The following is a 20,511-nucleotide window of genomic DNA, read 5'->3' on the forward strand; positions in this document are numbered from 1 at the left end:
AAGCAAGATGTTTCAATCTACGCCACCAAATGTGCTGATGCAAGAAGTGAGTCTTTTTACATATAAGGAGAACTAAAAGAGGCTAAATAAAAAACGATAAGTAGGGGGGGAGGCAGTTTCCTACAGCCAGAGCTTGCAACTAACTCATCCCTCCGCTATCTGGAGGAAGTGTAGTTCAGAGAGCAGCGGGAGGCAAGAGACCTCCGCTCCCGTCTTTGCATTCTTTCAAACGATCAAAAACAAAACCGCTCAAAGGCTGCAATCCCAACCGAGAGGCCTTGACCCCCCCCTCGTCCGTACGCTCCCGTCTTTCTTAGCCGACAGCGCCTGCCTCTCCGAAGGGTGATGGAGGGGTTAGGGTTGATGGAGGAAGGTGGCGGCCCACGGATCCCCCGTTGCCATGGGAACCCATTCAGGGAACTCTGCAAGCGGCGAAGACAGGAGGGGAGGAGAAGCCGGTCATGTGGCGAAGCAAGATGGCTACCAGAGCTTGAAGGCTGCAGCCGGAGTGGGTGGCTGGCTGGCTGGGTGGGTGGAGTGGGAGCAGCGCCGTCCGAAAGGGAGCAAACGCGCCTTTTGCCGAGGCAACAGCTGTCCGCTGCTCTTGAAGTTTTCTTCCCTCCAGGGCCTCCCGGGACCAGGCGCAGCCTCTCTCTCTCTCCTCTCTCTCTCCGCCCCGACCTTCCCCGAACCCTTTCCCTCCACTCCCCCCTCGGCCAGCAGGCAAAGGCGATCGCGGCGATAACTTTTATTGCAAGCGGCTGCTTCGGCTCTTTTGTTGCTTTGCTGCGCGCCGCTGATGGGAGCGCCGCAGAGCTCCGCTCCGTCCGCCGCTCCGGCTCAGTAAAACCTCCGAGGCGATCCCGCTCGTATCGTAGCGGAGCCGAGACGATGGCTCTCACCTTGTTCGGTGAGTAAGCGCTGCCTTTCTCACACACACACTACACACACACACCCTTCTTCCCTCCCTCCCTCCTTCCACAGGTAGATAAATAGAAAGGGAGGCAGCCCCGAAGGGAGGATGGAAGCGGCTGGAGGGAGCGCTCGCCCTGTCCCTCTCTCTTTCTCTTTCTCTTTCTTTTTATTTTGCTGGATTTCCCGGATTCTTTTTTGGGTTGGCCATTAGCAAGATAAAGACATCCTTCCTTCCTTCCTTTCTTCTTTCTTTTCCTCACCCATTGTTTCTACTCCAAGCAGTGCCTGTGGGTGTGTACTTGCTTCTTCAGTCACTGTCGGGGTTTGGTGGTTGATTGGCATTTGCAGCATGAAGTACTAGAGTTTATTATCTCTTTCATCTCTTCCATACAGTCTCTGTCCCACCCACCCCCCACAACCCACCCCACCAATCTAGCTTGCAAGGCGCCCATTCTCTTTCTCAAAGCAATAGTGAAACACACCAGCTAGCTTAGTTCATTCTCTATCCTTTCTGGGAAGTCAGAGAGAAGTTGCCCCTGCAGCAAAAAAGCTGCCTTTTTTAAAAAAAAAAAATGTGTTTCTTCCGGAACGAATGATAATTGATGTGATAAATGGCAAGCGAAGATGCAAATATAATTTATTTAAAAAAAATATTTAAAAAGCGTTTCTCAAAAACTAATGGTAAAAACACACTTGTTTATTTTTGTGTGTGCACATACCCAGAGGATGTGTGTTTTGTATCATTTGTTTTTGATTATGTGTGTTTTGAGCAGCACGAAAATGTTCCCTATAAATAAAATATTAATTTGGGCAAGTTTTATATATTGGCATATTAATTTATTTAAACTAATTATTAAGCTTAATGACACACATTTCTAACTTAGTACAGTAATTAAAAAGCACTTTGTAACAGTAAAGAGAAGCAAAATAATCTTGACACTAACAGATCATTTGGGGAAGCAAATTTCATTACATAAATAACTCACGGTATTCTTAACTTGGGGTTGCTTTCCACTGATTTATTTTATGTAATTATAATTTATACTAAATGTGTCTTTATATAAATCTGTAAAAATACTACTTGTTATGCTTTAAAAAATGGATGTGATCAGTTTGATACCATAGTAATGAAGAATTTATTAACAATTGAAGTATTTTGTTAATCTTTTATTTTCAAACTCTTTAACTGCTGCAATAGTTTTTATACCTGTACATTAGTTCCTTACAAGAGTGTCTAGCCTTTTAATTTCACTGTTTACAGAATGTTTCCAGCAAGCATCTGGGAGATTCCAAATATAACCATGGAAATATATTTAAAAATCGTTAACATGTTTGGAAATAATTTAGGCTAGGGCTAAAATGGTTATATTAAATTTATTTCATCAGGCCTGTATTATTAATTGATTCTTCAGAGTGTAAATTAATGACCCTGGGTAAGTTTTTCTGGGACTGTAGTAGAAGTTTTGTAATAGGTTTATATTGTTACCGTAGTAAAGATATTTGTGACACCTTTTTATTGTGGAGTAGTGTCTATTTCATCTAACAACTGGCAAGGACTATATTTTCTGGACAAAGATGCAGTTGAAAAGGAGAGGAATAGAGGTGAGTTACAAAAAGAATTGTTTATAGATAGTGATTATTAATAAAACAATGCAGGTGACTTCTTCCAATCAAGTTTGGCATATTCATGCAATTTTCTTGGCAACAGTACCAATAGATTGTCACTGTTTTCACCCATTGTGTTTTTTAATTTTTTTAGTCTAACATATATGGGCCTGGTATTCCCTGGTGGTTCTTACACTCTCAAGTATAACCAGGGGTCACCTTGCTTAGATTCCAGCCAGGTGCTGCTGCCTGTTGAGGCAACAAAATAATGTTGCTTTAATGATGGTCACTAAAGCTTTGAATATTACTCAAAAGATGTGCTTTGAAATATATGGGAGAACATTTTGAAGTGTTTACATCACTTCAAATTGTCCCTGGTTAATTCTCAGTGTGACTTCTGACTATAAAAGCTTAAGTATTATAAATGTGGTGATATATTATGGTGCCACAGTGTTATGCATTGTTATCTTTGCTGGAAGAGACTTCATATGATTACTGGAAATCTCATTGCTAGTGAAAGACCAAGGGCTTCTTTTCTTTTCTTTTTTTCTTCTCCATTCCAGTCAGTGGTTTCTTACTGCCTCATAAATCCTGATTGACAATTCTCTCTTGTAAGTGGTGCAAAAAGACAAGGATTGAGATTCAAGCACTATGCTCAATTCAGTTTTTTTATTAGAGTCATAGACTACCATTTACTATGCTCAATTTTTATATCTTGGTTAGTTCCCACCTGTTGCACAAATGGAAAGAGCCAAGCAGAAATGAACCAATAGAATATTTCAACACATACTGAGAATTTCTTTCTTCTGGCCTGAAAATTATATATACAGTATTTTTACAGGATCCCTGTTATTCTTTTAAATAGTAATCTGTTTAATAACTAAGAAAACTAAAGTCATATACTCCATCTTTGAGAGTCAGACATGAATTCTTAATAATCTTCCAGGGCTTTATTATTTCTGGCCTTCATTCTTGAATTTACAGTTCTGTTACTAAAAATCCTGTAAACTTTACTGCTGTTCTCTGCTGGGTGTGTTATATAAAGCTCTGGGGAGCAATAAATATATTAAAAGAAGCAATCAGTAACAAAATGTCAGGATTTTTTTTTTCTGGTGGCCAAAATATTTAGGCATTACCAAATATATTCAATTGCACTTCGACATATATTTATATATTGCCTCATAATGCTTTACAGCACTCTCTAGCTATTTGCAATGTCAGCATATTGCCCCCAACAATCTGGGTCATCATTTTATTGACCTCTGAAAGATGGAAGGCTGAGTCAACCTTGAGCCGCATCAGAATCAAACTCCAAGCTGTGATCAGAGTTTGCCTGCAATACTGCATTTTAACTCCTGCGCCACCACAGCTCAATACATTCTTAAAACTATTAGATAGCATTTCTGCCATAGAATATGACAGTGTTTCTGCTATGGAATATGTTGTTCAGAGACACATAAAAGAAAACATGAACAGATATTGCGCAGCATGGATACCAGAATAACAAAGAATTTTTCATACTTTTTTACTTTCAGATGGTCTGTTAGGAAAGGGTTCAGTGTTTTCAAATTGGAATCCCAGACAATTTGGGAAATATTGATGAACATTCTGTAGAAAGTCAAGAGTCTGAATTTCTTTTGCAGTGGGGATGAGGAGAAATGGATATACAGTAGCTGGTTGCCTGATGGAGTTCATTTTACTTTTATATGGTTAGATCACATACTTCTTTCCCATCAGCTAATGTAACAAACCTAGATATTACCTTTATACCTGTGGCTATCATTCCAGGAAGTGTTATTCTTAATAAAGTGTCTGATATCAGTTATAAATTGGATGATAGAAAACAAACACTAGATAAGAGTGGTGGTCTTGGTCAGTTAAAAACAGGTCAAAGAATTGCTGGTTCTCTTAAATCCAGTTTGGAGGGAAAATGAAGATATAGATTTTTATAATTCAATTTTATCCAAACATATAGAAGCTATCCTTAGCTTATGTCATTCAATGATCGATGGTGCTGTAAAAATTTGAAATTCTGACTGTTGCAACACCTCCACAATCAAGTGATTTGTGACAGGCGCTTGGACGCCAAGCTCATGCAGTGAGCCATGATTATGTGATTGCCATTTGTGACTTTCCCTACCGCCTTCCTACAAAACAAAGTCATTGGGGAAGCTGGCAGGGAAGGTTGCAAGTCACTCCCAACAAGTCGCTCCTGCTGCTTTTTCTCCTGAGGAGTCTGCTAAAGAGTACGAGAACCCAGGATGATGATGATTATCTTAGTGCTTGAAGAGCTGTGAAAGTATTCTTTCCTAGAACTTGATCATTAATGAAAAGCAATAATGGCAGGACTATTGCACTGTGAGCAAAGACTCGTGGTGAAGGTAATGGGATGGGAAAATTGGTTCTTTATTCTAGAATTCTGGAAAGTGTAGTCCCAGTATATTCAAAAAGGTTACATTGCAGAAGGCTATCCTAGAAGGTTTGGTTTGGGATGATTGTGCAATGGGACAGTGGTTATGGACACTGTATAGAACAGAAAACGGGTATGAACTTCAGCTGTACATCAAGAGAAGGTTATAGCTTAGAAGAAAAGACAATATTTCAGTGCTTCTTTTCAGTTGCCCAGTGCTATAATTGACAGGCCCTTTAAACATCTTCACCAAATGCTAACAGAAAGGGCTGAATCTGATACTGCTGCTTTTTTTGGCAACATAGTCTTGCATTAGAATTGTTTGTTGAATACAGTTAGTTCTCACCTTACAAATGTAATGGACCCTGCCAATTACATTGGTAACACGAGGATTCATTGGAGTGAATCACGTAAATGCTCTGTGTTTTTGCCCACACATTCACTGACTAATTGAATGCTCAGGTCATTAAGTGCACATGAAGTATCTCAAGGTGGGGAAGGCAATGCGGGGGGGGGGCTAGTGATGGAGCAGGCCACCTGCTTGAGACCACCCAAGGCTTCCTCCAACCCATTGAGATATCTCATGCAATTGTTTCCACCCTGCCATGCTGGGTCACTTACCTTGCAAAGATCTAGAGAGCTGTCTCCTCTCCAGCCTCTTTGCCACACAGGATCATGGCCCCCAGACGCTTCCAGTCTCCATGCAAAACATTTGCAAGTCAACAGGACGCTTTGATGGAGCGAAATCACACTGCCTCAAAGTATCCCATCGGCTTGCAAACATTGTGCACGGAGATTGGAAGCTTCTGGGGGCCGTGATCTCATGGCTTGAAGGCCTGCAAGATCATGGTACCCAGAAGCTTCCAGTCTCTGCTCAAAATGTTTGCAAGCTGATGGAACACTATGAGGCAGTGAGATTTCTCAAAAAATGCGGCAAAGAGGAGACAGATCTTTGCATGGTAAGTGAGTCCAGCACAGCAGGATAGGAGGGGGGAAGCAATTGTGGGGAGCGGGTGGGCATAGGCAGGATGAACATTGCATTGCCTCTGCAGTCATTCGTAAGGATGAAGGACTGCTGTGGTGCTGCAACATTCGTAATTTAAGGACTATGTCGTAAATACATACACTAAGTGAACTGTTGTAACTCAAGCATTACCTGTAGATTAGAAGGAGCATCCAAATTCTGCATCCTTCCTTCAATAAAGCTTTGTTGTTTTGGACTAAAGTTCTCATGTATGCAGGTAGGCAACTTGATAGCTAAATGGTAATTCCCAGCATTGTTAATGGGCATATTGAAATTATGTTCTAAAGACTCATATCCCTTCAGCCATGAATTATAAGCATAGGACCATTCTTTAATAGAACAGGAAATGTTACATTTTGCATTAAGTTGCCAAGTATTTATTTTTCAATAGATGTTAGGAATGAGTACCAAAAAGCAGTAACATTGGCAGTCACTGTCTAAATTCAATGGTTGAAATGTTATACCTATGTTAAATATTCTGTACTTAATCCTATTATTTTTCTGGTTTGAAACTTTTTTCATGAGAGTAGTTTTTATTTTTTTAAAGAATAAAAATAATGGTATCGGTGCTTCTTTTAATCACAAGCACAGAACTAGAAATGTTTTTAGGACTAACAAGTTTAAATGTTCATATTTTAAAAAAATTGAAATGAGGCTGCTGAAAAAGTATTTATCTCACCAATTATCTCCTTAGAGGAAAAGATTATTTACAGTTATGTTCAGGTAATAATTATGGGCATTTTCTTTTCAATTTTGTTTAAAACGTGTAATATTGACACATATGGAATTTTGTTTACAAGTTGGAGTAAATTTCCCTTGTCCTGTCGGGATGAACTGTTATCATCTTTAAAAGCAATTTTGGAAAGATGTTCAGAGATCTTCAGTTAATGTTGTCAAACAGTCATCGGTTGTCCAGAGGGTATAGTTTATAATTTAGTTTAATAATTATTATGTACTGTGAGCATACTGAAGTCAATCAAGAGCTCTATCTTCTATTGTAAACAGTGTATCTGTAGCACTTTAACTATCTGTGTAACCTTGAGAGCTGAATTTGATTTTCACTTGGTGCAGTGAAATATTTATCTAATTTGAAAAACCTAATGAAGCAAATAAAGAGAGTAACCCTGAACGGCTTTGTTTTGTTAACAGTGCATTTTCTTGACCAAATTTGAAAGGAAAGTCTTCTTGGTATTGAATACCAAGATCATCCCCACCCACAAAACTGTTTCCTTTGTGGTGTGGAGTAGAAATGGGATCACCTTTGTCCTACTTTCCACTTCTATTCTGCTGCTATTGTGTACATTAAAGGGTTAAAGCTGAAATATCAGAAGACCTCTCTCTTTTGTACTGGTCATACTAATTACTCACTATTGTTTCCTGTGGCTCTGGAAAGTGTTGAGATATATACATAATATATATGTATAATCGGTGCATCTCTTTATATTAGTTATAAGAGATAAGAGGCCTGTTATTCAGGTCTCTTTCCCTTCTCTTGCGTGCTTTTTATCTTTTTTTTGCCTGTTAACTGTTGTGAAGTTTGCTGTTGTTTAATAAACATCAAGGGGTGTTGCATTTTTGCTAGCTGAACTAAGTAGTACATGTAAAGTAGAAAATTCAGACGTGCAGAACACGGCACTGAGGAAAAGGAACCATGTTCATTGGAATATTGGATGCCTGCTTTAAAGACAGAGGGAACCATGGCAAAGGAAATATTTGGGCTATAAGGCAGGAAATCCTAGGGATGTGATTGGCTGGCCAGTTTGGGAAAGCTATGCAGGTCTTTGTCCCTATAGCTGAGGATGAGTTCTGTTGTTAAGTCAAAAGGCTACTTCAGAAGGGGCAACAGAGCTGGGAAAGTCCACTGTGAAGGAGAAAGAATCTCAAGACCATCCACTGATGGTGGATGGAAATTTTTTTTAAAATTTCCAGTGTTGGAACATTTATAACTTCTGGAGGCAAGTTGTTCCACTTATTAATTGTTCTAACTGTCAGGAAATTTCTCCTTAGTTCTAAGTGGCTTCTCTCCGTGATTAGTTTCCACCCATTGCTTCTTGTCCTGCCCTCAGGTGCTTTGGAGAATAGCTTGACTCCCTCTTCTTTGTGGTAGCCCCTGAGATATTGGAATACTGCTATCATGTCTCCCCAGTACTTCTTTTCATAAGACTAGACATATCCAGTTCCAGCAACCGTTCTTTATATGTTTTAGTCTCCAGTCCCCTAATCATCTTTGTTGGAAGGTTGGCGCTTCTCTATATTTCAGTTCCCTTGTAAGGGAATTGGGCTAGGCTGTGAACTTCTATCCTTTGCTTTAGATGGGTTTACAGAGGGGCTTTGTCTGGGGCAGGAAGGGTCAATTTGGGTTTGATGGAATTGGGTAAAGAGAGGAATTGGGTTTGACTCTGATCATGTCTAAAAGACAGGGGAAGATAAAGAGTGCTGCCTCCATTTTGGTTACTGTTTTATCTATGACAATAGGCAAATGCATGCTCAAGAATGAATGATAACATTCAAATATTCTAAAATTCATGAACCATAAATTATCAGAGAATGGAAGTTTAATGGAACATATGTAGGAGTATCTCTTCCATTCAGAAGATGCTAAAACAAACATGAACTTTTCTGAAACTTTTATTAGTTTAATCATCAGAAAACTATAAATATATATTAGAGCAGTGGTTTTCAACCTTTTCTTCACCATGGACCACCCTTTAAATACCTTTTGTGGCCACGGACCTTGGCCAGAGACCCCCCTCCCAAGACTTAACTCAAGATTTAAGTCATAGCATTTCTTCTAGTCTTTGTGTACCCTCTGTGATAATATCACACTGCCCCAGGGTCTGCAAACCACAGGTTGAGAACAACTGTACTAGATCAAATCTCAACTGTACTAATCAAATCTCATGAAAATACAATTATCATACTACAGACATACAAGAATGATTTGAATGCCGCAACTGAAGGGAATTCTCTAAACAAGAAAAAGGAGAGAAATCTAATGTGTTATATTCCAAGAAGCATATCATGTATCTAAATTGGATGCACATTTCCTAAGTCTATGCCATCTTATCACAACAAATCACAACAAATTGTCACAACAAATTATCACAACAAATTGTGATCACAACAAATTGGATCACAACAAATTGTGGCAAGTTCTTAAAGAGATGGGAGTACCAGACCATCTTATTTGTCTCTTGAGAAACCTGTATGCGGGTCAAGAAGCCACAGTGAGAACTGGACACGGAACCACTGACTGGTTCAAAATTGGAAAAGGAGTCCGGCAAGGCTGTATACTATCACCCTGCCTATTTAACTTATATGCAGAACACATCATGAGAAAGGTGGGGCTAGATGAATCAAAAACTGGAATTAAGATTGCTGGAAGAAATATCAACAACCTCAGATATGCAGATGATACCACTCTAATGGCAGAAAGGAAAGAGGAACTAAAGAGTCTCTTGATGCGGGTGAAGGAGGAGAGTGCAAAAGTTGGCTTGAAATTCAACATTAAGAAAACTAAAATCATGGCATTTGTCCCTTTCAATTCCTGGCAGATAGATGGTGAAGAAATGGAGGTAGTGACAGATTTTATTTTCCTGGGCTCCAAGATCACCGCAGATGGGGACTGCAGCCAAGAAATTTAAAAGACGCTTGCTCCTGGGGAGGAAAGCTATGGCAAATCTAGACAGCGTACTAAAAAGCAGAGACATCACCCTGCCAACAAAAGTGCGTATAGTCAAAGCTATGGTTTTCCCAGTTGCAATGTATGACTGTGAAGGTTGGACCATAAGAAAGGCTGAGCGCCAAAGAATTGAGGCCTTTGAACTCTGGTGCTGGAGAAGACTCGTGCGAGTCCCTTGGACTGCAAGGCGAACAAACAAGTCAGTCCTAGAGGAGATCAACCCTGACTGCTCTTTAGAAGGCCAGATCCTGAAGATGAAACTGAAATACTTTGGTCACCTAATGAGAAAGAAGGACTCACTGGAGAAGAGCCTAATGCTGGGAAAGATTGAGGGCAAAAGAAGAAGGGGACGACAGAGAACGAGGTGGCTAGATGGAGTCACTGAAACAGTAGGCATGAGTTTAAATGGACTCCAGAGGATGGTAGAGGACAGGAAGATCTGGAGGAATGTTGTCCATGGGGTCGCGATGGGTCGGACACGACTTCGCAACTAACAACAACAACAATGCCATCTTATGCAGTACTTCTGTAAAATTGTGCTTAAAATGGATTTTTCATTGTTACAAACTACCACTTAATTACATTAAACAGTTTGCCAAAAATTAATTTCAAACAAACCAATTATGAGGTTTATGGTTATTCAGAATAAATAGTGGGAAAACCAAATTTGTTACCTTCATAGGCTGTGAAGTATTTGAGAAATTCAAAATTTACTAAATGTACATATAAAACACGTTCAACAGAAAAATTAAGAGGTTGATAATGGAGGAGAACAGTGCAACTGAGAATTTGAAAAATACTTGACCAAGAAAAGAAGAGAACATGAAGCTAAGAAAAATATTAAGGTTGTAGTCCTGAGCAAAACAGGATTGTAGAAAGAAAAAAAATATGTAAATTATCTTATGCTTGATGCAAGATTACCTGACTATTTTTAGGGAAATCTTTCACCTAGTTTGTATATGTGTGTTTGTCTATGCCTTTGAATCAGTGTTGACTCCTGGGAGTGCCTGGATTGGTCCCTGCGGTTTTCTTGGCAAGAGGAGGAGATTCACATAAACCATCCACCATGTTTTGAAGAACCAATGAAAGAAAAACAGCTGGATAAATTGTAAAATATTACATATGGGTTAAAGCTAATCATTTGATATGGCAAAAATCCCAAAACACGATAGCCCTGTCATTTACTGATGAGGAAAAAGCATGCAGGAAACTTACCTGGTTGCAGTCTAGACCCGATATGAAACATAGGTAAAGCACATGCATGATGGACTAGTAAAACTGAAGTATACCCAACTAATAATATGGCAAATCCCTCATCAAGCCACTGCCCTGGGATAACAGACTACAGACTAAGAGCAGCATTGGCACCCACAGCACGAACCAATGCACTGTGGCACAATGTAAAATGAGGACCCAGATTGTTGGGGGCAATAAGTTGACCTTGTATATAATATACAAATGGATGAAGACTATTGCTTAACATAGTCTAAGCCGCCCTGAGTCTTCGGAGAAGGGCGGGATATAAATGCAAAAAAAAAAATGTATTACAGTGCATACATACCGTAGTTTGAGGCTTGGAGCATAGTTGCATCCCTCCATCCATGAAATTGTTTCTTCAATGGTGCAGAATAATGGGGAGATCAGCTGAAGTCCCACTTTTCTTTTTTTGTTATATTTTTTTATTTAAAAAATAATAACATAAAAACAGTTCAAATTTTAGAAAGAAAGTAAAGAAAAACAGTGAAGAAAAAAGAAAATAGAAAAAAGGTTTATGAAGAAGTGGCTTCTGATCTTAACAGTGATTATAAGTACATTTATATTTTGCCCTCTTAATCCAAGATTACAAATCAATTTCCTTCGTCCCATAGTCTACCCTTTTTAATAATCAAACCTATAACTTACAAGTTTGTTTTTTTCTTTCTTGAGCAAAAAAAAAAAAAAAAAGCATTAAGGCAGAAGTAGGCAAAAACCCTTTCAGAAGTGTCCATATTAATTACCCATAGTAGAATTTCCAGTGGCTACAGAAAATTCTCTGCCTTTTGATATAAATAAATACAGCTAAAATAAATTCTTGCCTGTTGGTACTGCTTTCACTCGATTTTTTGGGTCCCATTTTGCCAAGTAACTGTTTTTTTGATGTTTGCCAATCTTTGCTGATGTTTGGTAATTTGGTTACGACAGATAAATGATTAGGGACTTGAAGACTGATGCCCACATGTGATGATAAAAAATTCAGTAAGGACTGATCAATGTAGCGTTGTGCAAAAGTAGTAAATACAGCTGCTGAGGTCAGGGTAATGCAGCACTGAGAACATTGGAGGGTATGCTAACCTTGTCAGCAATTTACCTCTCAAAATTATCTTCCTATGGTATTACTTTTTCTTCATATAAATGTTGATGCTTCTAATAAACCTGCTGTGAGAGGAGAGGGGAGATTTTTCAAGGGTTGGGGGAGGGAAACAGCAGGTATGAGAAGAGTTCATCACCCTTATATCTCTTGTGCAGTTTAAAAAAGTATCTTGACCTTGCATAGGAATCTAAATTTAAAAAGACAAGACTGTTCCATATAGCTCTCTTAATTACTTCGATAACATAAACTTTACAATGTAGTTCTTTACAAAATGGTAGGACTTGTGAAGACAACACAGATCTATTTTCCTAATCCCCTTGATCATGGGCTTACAGAATGTCTCTCCTTCCCTTTGAAGCAGTTGCAGAAATTTAGCTACATCAGCTACAGGACCTGAATTAGGTACACTTCAAGGAAAAGAATGGGTTTTAACTCCAAGATCACAAATAACCAGGCTGCTGTTTGTAGAGCATCTATCCAGATATAAACTCTGCCCCCCGCCCTTCTCCACCTTAGGTAGACCTTTCAAGGTCTCCCTCACCCGGAGGCACCCCATGCTCTGCTTAACGACCCATGTGGTTGTTAATGACCATATCAGGGAAACTAGGTGGTTAAATGGGATGATCGGGTGGATGAGTCTCTTAACAACCATCATGGCTTGCAACACTAATGGGCAAACTCCATTACAGTTATAAATCAAGGACTATCTGTAGTGGGGCTACTCCCTTCACTTTAACCTTTAATTCTTTCTGGTTGCCTGTAGTAGCCAGTCTTCAAGGTCTCCTCAGTGGTTACTGCAGGCTAACTCTGCTGGCTGCCAGAGGTTCAGCCCTCACCAGCTCAAGGCTGACTCAGCCTTCCATCCTTCCGAGGTCGGTAAAATGAGGACCGAGATTGTTGGGGGCAATATACTGATTCTGTAAACTGATTGGGGCTGTAAAGCACTATGAAGCTATATATAAGTCTAAGTACTATTTCTATTGCTATCATGTTTTTCTCTCATCCAGGACATTTTCCAAGAAAAATATTATAACATGTAAACTCAAAATCTTTGTATGTTTTAATAAGACTTTAAGCAAATCACAGGAAATATAATTATTTCAAAATCTTATTTCCAATTTATTTGACCTCTTATTCTGCTTAAAAGCTTTCCAAAATAAACATTCGAACCACCCTTTTGCTACTTACTTCCAGATAAAAAAGGTTTTTTTAAGTTTTAAACTTAAAGCTTGTTTTGCTGCAGATTGAAAGAAAATCATTCAGCATAATAAAATTTGTCCTTCTGAAGGTTCTTGATATCCAAAAAGCAGTCCACAAGCATTTGTGGACACCCCTCCACTATTTACCATCTTTATAACATCTCTACCATCGTCCCTCTCCCCTTCTTCCTTAGCCCACCCCAGGTCGTTTGTCTGGGGTGGTGAATTGACTGAGTCAGCGGTTTATCATCTACCGCACATGGATTACCTCGAACTGTTTCCCATCAGGACAGACTGGTCATGGTCACTTTACCATCTGTTCTGACCTTTGCTGCCAACTTGACCAGCCCAGGATGGCCTTGGCCGGACCGTCTCAGTGATGCGAACATTTACCGCGGCTGACCTACTTGCCCTGCGAGATGCCCCTCTCTCGCGGGTTTGGCCCTCCAGATTATCGAGGGCCCACCTTGAGGACGGGCTTTGGAGTCCCGAGAGGTGGCATGCGAAAAATAGGAGGCTTAGGGGTTTTTTAATTGGCTGTTTTAATAGACTTTTTAAGGGGAGTTTTAAAGGGGATTTTAAGGGGTGGGGGAGGGAAACCGACGGGCTTGGGTTGGGGGGTGGGAGGAATGGGTGGGTGTTGGGGAAACCCGTCGGGGAGTCCAGTTCCTCGCATGCTCGTGGCGGGGTTGGCGGGTCCGAGGGTCATGGGGAGTCGGTGTTCCATTGGTTGAGGTGGTGCTATTTCCACGGTAAGGGGAGGCAGATATGGCGGAAGTGGGGCTCATATCGTGTTAGGGGTGCGCGCCGATGTTTGCAGGCGGTTGCGCGCCCGAGCCCCAAACTTCTCCCGTTCCCGGATGGTCAGGATCCTCAGGGCCCTGGCCTTGGCTGATGTTATGCAACGCACGGTCCGTGGCCAATAAGGCCCCTAATTCACGATCTTATTCAGGGGGTGCTGCGGACCTTATGGGCGCATGGAGACCTGGTTGGGCCCAGAAGGGGCGTGCCCTTGTTCAGATGTGCCCACCGGGTTTCGAGCATTTCATCAGCCGAGGGCCAGGGTAGGGGTGGTGGGGTGGCGGTTGTGATCAGAGAGAGTCTAGAGCTGAGGAGACCACTGTACCTCAGATTGCCGGGCGAATCCATCTTTGTGAGATGGGGTCATAGATGTCAGATGGGCTTGCTGGTCGCGTACCTGGCTCCTTGCTACGTGACAGCTGCCCTGCCCGAGCTCCTGGAGGTGCTTGCTGGGGTGGCAGTTGAGACCCCCAGACTTTTAGTCATGGGGGATTTTAACTTGCCATCTTCCGGCTCGTCATCGACAGTTGCTCGGGAGTTCATGGCTTCCATGACGGCCTTGGACCTGACTCAAGTAGTTGATGGCCCTACTCACATTGGGGGTGGCACTCTGGATCTGATTTTTATCTCTGGTCAGTGGTTGAGAGATCTGGATTTGAAGGAATTAGCTATTGAACCTTTGTCATGGTCAGATCACTCTCTTCTTCGCCTGGACTTTCTGACCGCCATTCAACACCGCAGGGAGACGGAGCCATTACGTTGGTTCCGTCCCAGGCGCCTGATGGACCCGGAGAGGTTCCGGACGGAGCTTGGGCCACTTCCTGAAGGTCTGGCCCACGACACGGCTGAGGAACTGGTTGCGGCCTGGGAATGGGCCGCGGGGGGGCCTTTAGATCGTGCCGTCCCTTTGCGGCCTCTGACCCGGCGCAGGCCCCAAACGGCCCCTTGGTTCTCCGAGGAGCTGAGGGGGATGAAGCGCCAGAGAAGACGCCTGGAGAGTTCTTGGAGGTCTAGCCGTTCCGAGGCTGATCGGACACTAGTGAAGTCCTATACTAGGACTTACCTAGTGGCATTGAGGGATGCGGCGTTGCTCGCCTCCTCCCTCATTGCGTCGGCAGATAACCGCCCAGCCGCCCTGTTTGGGTGACTCGTTCCCTCCTTCACCAGGGGAGCGGATGACCCGATGCAGGGACGTGCTGAGGAGTTTAACGGTTATCTATACGATAAAATCGTTCAGCTTCGGGACGGTCTGGACCAAAATTGCAGTGACTCAGGGGAGGTGTCCGAGGGTGGTCTTGGTGATATTTTATGGGATGAGTTTGACCCTGTGGCTCCCGAGGACATGGACAGGTTGTTGGGTAGGCTGAATGCCACCACATGTTTACTGGACCCGTGCCCCTCCTGGTTGGTGCTGGCCACCCAGGAGGTGACACGAGGCTGGCTCCAGGCAATTACGAGTGCTTCCTTGGTGGAGGGAGTCTTCCCGGCCGCCTTGAAAGAGGCGGTGGTGAGACCCCTCCTCAAGAAGCCTGCCTTGGACCCGGCTGTTTTAAGTAATTATCGTCCGGTCTCCAACCTTCGCTTTACGGCGAAGGTTGTAGAGAGTATGGTGGCATATCAGTTTCCCTTGCACCTGGATGAAACTGTCTATCTAGACCCGTTCCAGTCCGGTTTCCGGCCCGGTTACAGCACTGAGACGGCTTTGGTCGCGTTGGTGGATGATCTCTGGAGGGCCAGGGATAGGGGTTGTTCCTCTGCCCTGGTCCTATTAGACCTCTCAGCGGCTTTTGATACCATCGACCATGGTATCCTGCTGCGCCGGTTGGAGGGATTGGGAGTGGGAGGCACCGTTTATCGGTGGTTCTCCTCCTATCTCTCCGACCGGTCGCAGACGGTGTTGACGGGGGGGCAGAGGTCGGCTCCGAGGCACCTCACTTGTGGGGTGCCGCAGGGGTCGATTCTCTCACCCCTCTTGTTCAACATCTATATGAAGCCGCTGGGTGAGATCATCAGTGGCTTTGGTGTGAGGTACCAGCTGTACGCTGATGACACCCAGCTGTACTTTTCCACACCGGGCCACCCCAATGAAGCTATCGAAGTGCTGTCCCGGTGTCTGGAAGCCGTACGGGTCTGGATGGGGAGAAACAGGCTCAGGCTCAATCCCTCCAAGACAGAGTGGCTGTGGATGCCGGCATCCCGGTACAGCCAGCTGCAGCCGCAGCTGACTGTTGGGGGCGAGTCATTGGCCCCAATGGAGAGGGTGCGCAACTTGGGCATCCTCCTGGATGAACGGCTGTCCTTTGAAGATCATTTGGCGGCCGTCTCCAGGAGAGCTTTTTACCAGGTTCGCCTGGTGCGCCAGTTGCGCCCCTTTCTAGACCGGGATGCCCTATGCACGGTCACTCACGCCCTCGTGACATCTCGCCTAGATTACTGCAATGCTCTCTACATGGGGCTCCCCTTGAAGGGCATCCGGAGACTGCAGTTAGTCCAGAATGCGGCTGCGCGGGTGATAGAAGGAGCCCCTCGTGGCTCCCGGGTGACTCCTATCCTGCGCAGGCTGCACTGGCTACCTGTGGCCTTCCGGGTGCGCTTCAAGGTGTTGGTGATCACCTTTAAAGCGCTCCATGGCATAGGGCCGGGCTATTTACGGGACCGCCTTCTGCTACCGAATACCTCTCACCGACCCGTGCGCTCTCACAGAGAGGGACTCCTCAGGGTGCCGTCAGCTAGGCAGTGTCGTCTGGCGACACCCAGGGGAAGGGCCTTCTCTGCGGGGGCTCCCGCCCTCTGGAACGAGCTCCCCCCAGGACTTCGCCAACTCTCGGACCTTAGAACCTTCCGTCGTGAACTTAAAACACACTTATTCAGGTGCGCAGGACTGGATTAGATTTTTTAGCTTTTAAATTTTAAATTTTAAATTTTGTACTGATTTTAATTGGTTTTGTTATTTTTAGTTCAATTGGCCGGTTAAATATTTCATTTTAAAATTTATTTTAAATTCATTGTCTATCTATGTATTTTAATATGGCTGTACACCGCCCTGAGTCCTTCGGGAGAAGGGCGGTCTAGAAATTTGATTAATAAATAAATAAATAAATAATAAAATTTCCAATTAATGGTTGAGAAAGGAAATGGGTGAACCCTTTGAACGCTTCAAACCAGAACTTTGAAATTCAATTGAGAACATTATTTTTCAGGCTCATCATAGGGAGCATCTGTATGGAGCCCTGTGGGCAATCCCAGATCCACTCCTTCATCCAGAGAGGAAGTCAGGAAGGCAATTTATACACCAGCTCCTCTTTCCCCCATTTTCATCAGCTCTTCTTAACATAGATCATCTTTAGTTCGCCATTGTTTCCACAAAATTAAAACATTAAAATTCAGGACCGGCCAGTTGAAAGCAAACACTTGAACTAGAAATAATTCACCATGACCAGGCAGCCCTCTCTAGAATATGTAAGGTATTGGTCTCCTCCAGTCAATGCATGTAAACGCAGGAGATTTCTAGCAGTCGTGTTGAGAAAATCCTCACTGACCATTCTTTCTGGGAAGATCAAGTGGGAAAATTCTGGAGTTACCTTTCCAGTGGAGAAGGGTTTAGGGATGGGATAACTTCCCCAAATATGAGCTGCATGCCAAGGCAATCTGGATGTTTCATACTCATCTCTGCCAGTGTCTTCTTACTCTGGAAGGAGATGATAAGGAACAGACTTGGAGGAAAGGTATGAAAGAGAAACCCAATACATGGATATAACAGCTTTTGGAGTGTATAGCAAACCTAAAGGGTAATGGATATGGGAGAAGAAATCCTATGCCTTGATTTGGCTGTTTTTCATCCTTCCATGTTTTTTTCCTGTAGAATTACATCTGTAAAACAGGACAAATGCATGTACGTTCAGTAAAGTAACTGAATGAGAAGGTTAAATAAACTTGGAAATATTCTTACCTGTCTCTGCATGGCGTTAATGTAGCCAAGAGATTTCAGTATACCTCTCCTAGATTATTGTAGTTTATCTTCATTATGTGATCTGTCCTGGAAGCTCAACTGCAGCCTTGATGCTCAGCATTTTAGATTAATCCATGTGCCCTGGGCTCTGCTTGTTTAAATCTGCTTGTTTAAAATAAGGACATGCAGTATTGAACCCCACAGATGTTTTGGATAATATGTCCAGTGATCTCTGCTCCTTGGCAATGCTGCTTGCTGCTATTATTCACTGTACTCCATTATATCTGGAGACCATTGAGTTACCTACCGCTGAGAATGGAGGATATGTTCCCTACAGGCATCCCAAATATTCCATGTTATTTCTGGTCAATGCTGGTCAGAAACCAACAGTTTGTTTTGCTATTTACAAAGAAACATTCTTTATTTGTTTCTATATCTTGCAGAGACACTAATTGGAATTTGAAATCACAATTCTAATCAAACAAAACCTTAAAACTGAAAAAGTTTGGGCTGAACAGCTTGTAGCGTGTCATATCTTGAAGGATTTTCCTGAGAAGTGCAATAAAGACACGACTAATTTTTTATCTTCCATGCTTTACATATTTTATGTATTACTATTCTTCTTCTCATCCTTCCTATTACCTATCTCCTCCCACTTATATCTATAACCTTGCTGCTTGTATCATTACGATTTATATTGTTTTATTTAGTTTCCTAGTATGATTTGATTGCTTATTTAGTATCCTATGACTATCACTAAGTGTTGTATCTTATGATTCTTGTTGAATGTGGTTTTTTTTAAATGTACACTGAGAGCATATGCACCAAAGACAAATTCCTTGTGTGTCCAATCGCACTTGGCCAATAAAGAATTATATTGTTTTTTTAAGGGGGAAATCCTTTTCTCCACACTTGTGATGCTTAGGTGGGGAAATTCCAAACATCCAGGATTTTCCATCCCTTAAGCCAGGGGTGTCAAATTCAATTTCATTGAGGGCTGCATCAGGGTTGTATTTGACCTTGGGGTGTGTGGCCAGGGTGGGTATGGCCAGCTTGACGTCACTCGTGTCAGGGGCGCCTGTGGCAGCTCAAGCACTCTGCCAGTAAAAACGGGCCCCCACTTTCCATTTTCGGCTGGGACAGTCTCCTGCAACCCTCTTCCAGCGAAAATGGAGCTCAGGAGGCACGACGGGCCGGTCCTTCATTGTTTTCAGGATGGCCCCGCAGGCCAGGTCTAAGCACCCTGCAGGCCAGATCCGGCCCATAGGCCTTGAGTTTGACACCCCTGCCTTAAGCCATCACCATCCAGCAAACAATCTTCCATTCTTCCAGGCAGGAATCTGTACAGTGAAATGAGACGTTACTAAATATTATTGTAGCAAGAGAGGCATTGTTTTTCTTAACTCCCCACCGTTGGAATTAAGCAACTACTTATTTTATTTATTTATTTATTTATTTAATTAAACTTTTATACCGCCCTTCTCCCGAAGGACTCAGGGCGGTGTACAGCCTACATTAAAACAATTAATATACACACTAAAATAACAATTAAAAAAACTTATTCAATAAAAGGCCGAAATTAAAACCGTCCAATTGACCATATAAAATACCCAATACAATTACAATTGAAAAATTTAAAATTTAAAATTTAGAATTTAAAAATCAGGCCAGTCCCGCTTGAATGAATAAATAAGTTTTCAGTTCCCAGCGAAAGGTCCGAAGGTCAGGCAATTGGCGTAAACCGGGGTGAAGTTCGTTCCAGAGAGTAGGTGCTCCCACAGAGAAGGCCCTTCCCCTGGGGGCCGCCAGCCGACACTGTTTGGCAGACAGCACCCTGAGAAGACCCTCTCTGTGAGAGCGCACGGGTCGGTGGGAGGCATGTGGTAACAACAGGCGGTCCCGTAAGTACCCAGGCCCTAAGCCATGGAGCGCTTTGAAGGTGGTAACCAAAACCTTGAAGCGCACCCTGAAGACCACAGGTAGCCAGTGCAGGCTGCGCAGGAGTGGTGTTACCCGGGAGCAACGTGGTGCTCCCTCAATCACCCGCGCAGCTGCATTCTGGACTAGCTGAAGCCTCCGAGTGCACTTCAGGGGTAGCCCCATGTAGAGAGCATTGCAATAATCCAGACGAGAAGTGACGAGAGCATGAGTGACCGTGCATAAGGCATCCCGGTCAAGAAAGGTGTCTTACAGACCACTGGAGGGGAGCAGACTTTATCATCCGCTTCTGGCAGGAGGAAACCTTAGGTGTTGCTTGCCTTGAGTCTCTGTGCATGGTTTTTTACCCAAAGGCCATGAGGCCTACTATGCTTTTTTACTGTGAAAACCTTTTTACTACCTTATTTAATTGGACATTATACCTGCTCACATTTGTTGCTGGAGTAAAAGGTATTCTCTACCCCCAAGCTGCTGTCCACTACCGGGCCATGGCCTGTTTGGAACTGGGCCCACATTAGGCCTCCTACGCCCTCCCCCACTTCTGAGGCACCCCTTGCTCCTCTGAATAACCTCTGTGGTTATTTAACAGCTGCAACGCGGAGAGCAGGGATTGTAGTTATTAAGTGAAGCAATTATGT

The 20,511-nt window shown here is 42.9% G+C and overlaps 1 protein-coding gene across 1 annotated transcript in view; it reads left to right on the forward strand.

Moving 5' to 3' along the window:
* The first annotated feature begins 484 nt into the window (after window positions 1-484).
* The window catches only part of CHN1 (chimerin 1), a 123,894-nt gene continuing 103,867 nt past the window's right edge, over window positions 485-20,511 (forward strand). Inside the window, exon 1 of the mRNA XM_058190187.1 lies at window positions 485-910. Coding sequence (XP_058046170.1) covers window positions 892-910 — 19 coding nt within the window. The 5' untranslated portion in view covers window positions 485-891. The remainder of the gene's footprint in view (window positions 911-20,511) is intronic.

Source organism: Ahaetulla prasina, chromosome 1 (assembly GCF_028640845.1).
Source record: "Ahaetulla prasina isolate Xishuangbanna chromosome 1, ASM2864084v1, whole genome shotgun sequence".
Lineage (NCBI taxonomy): Eukaryota > Metazoa > Chordata > Lepidosauria > Squamata > Colubridae > Ahaetulla > Ahaetulla prasina.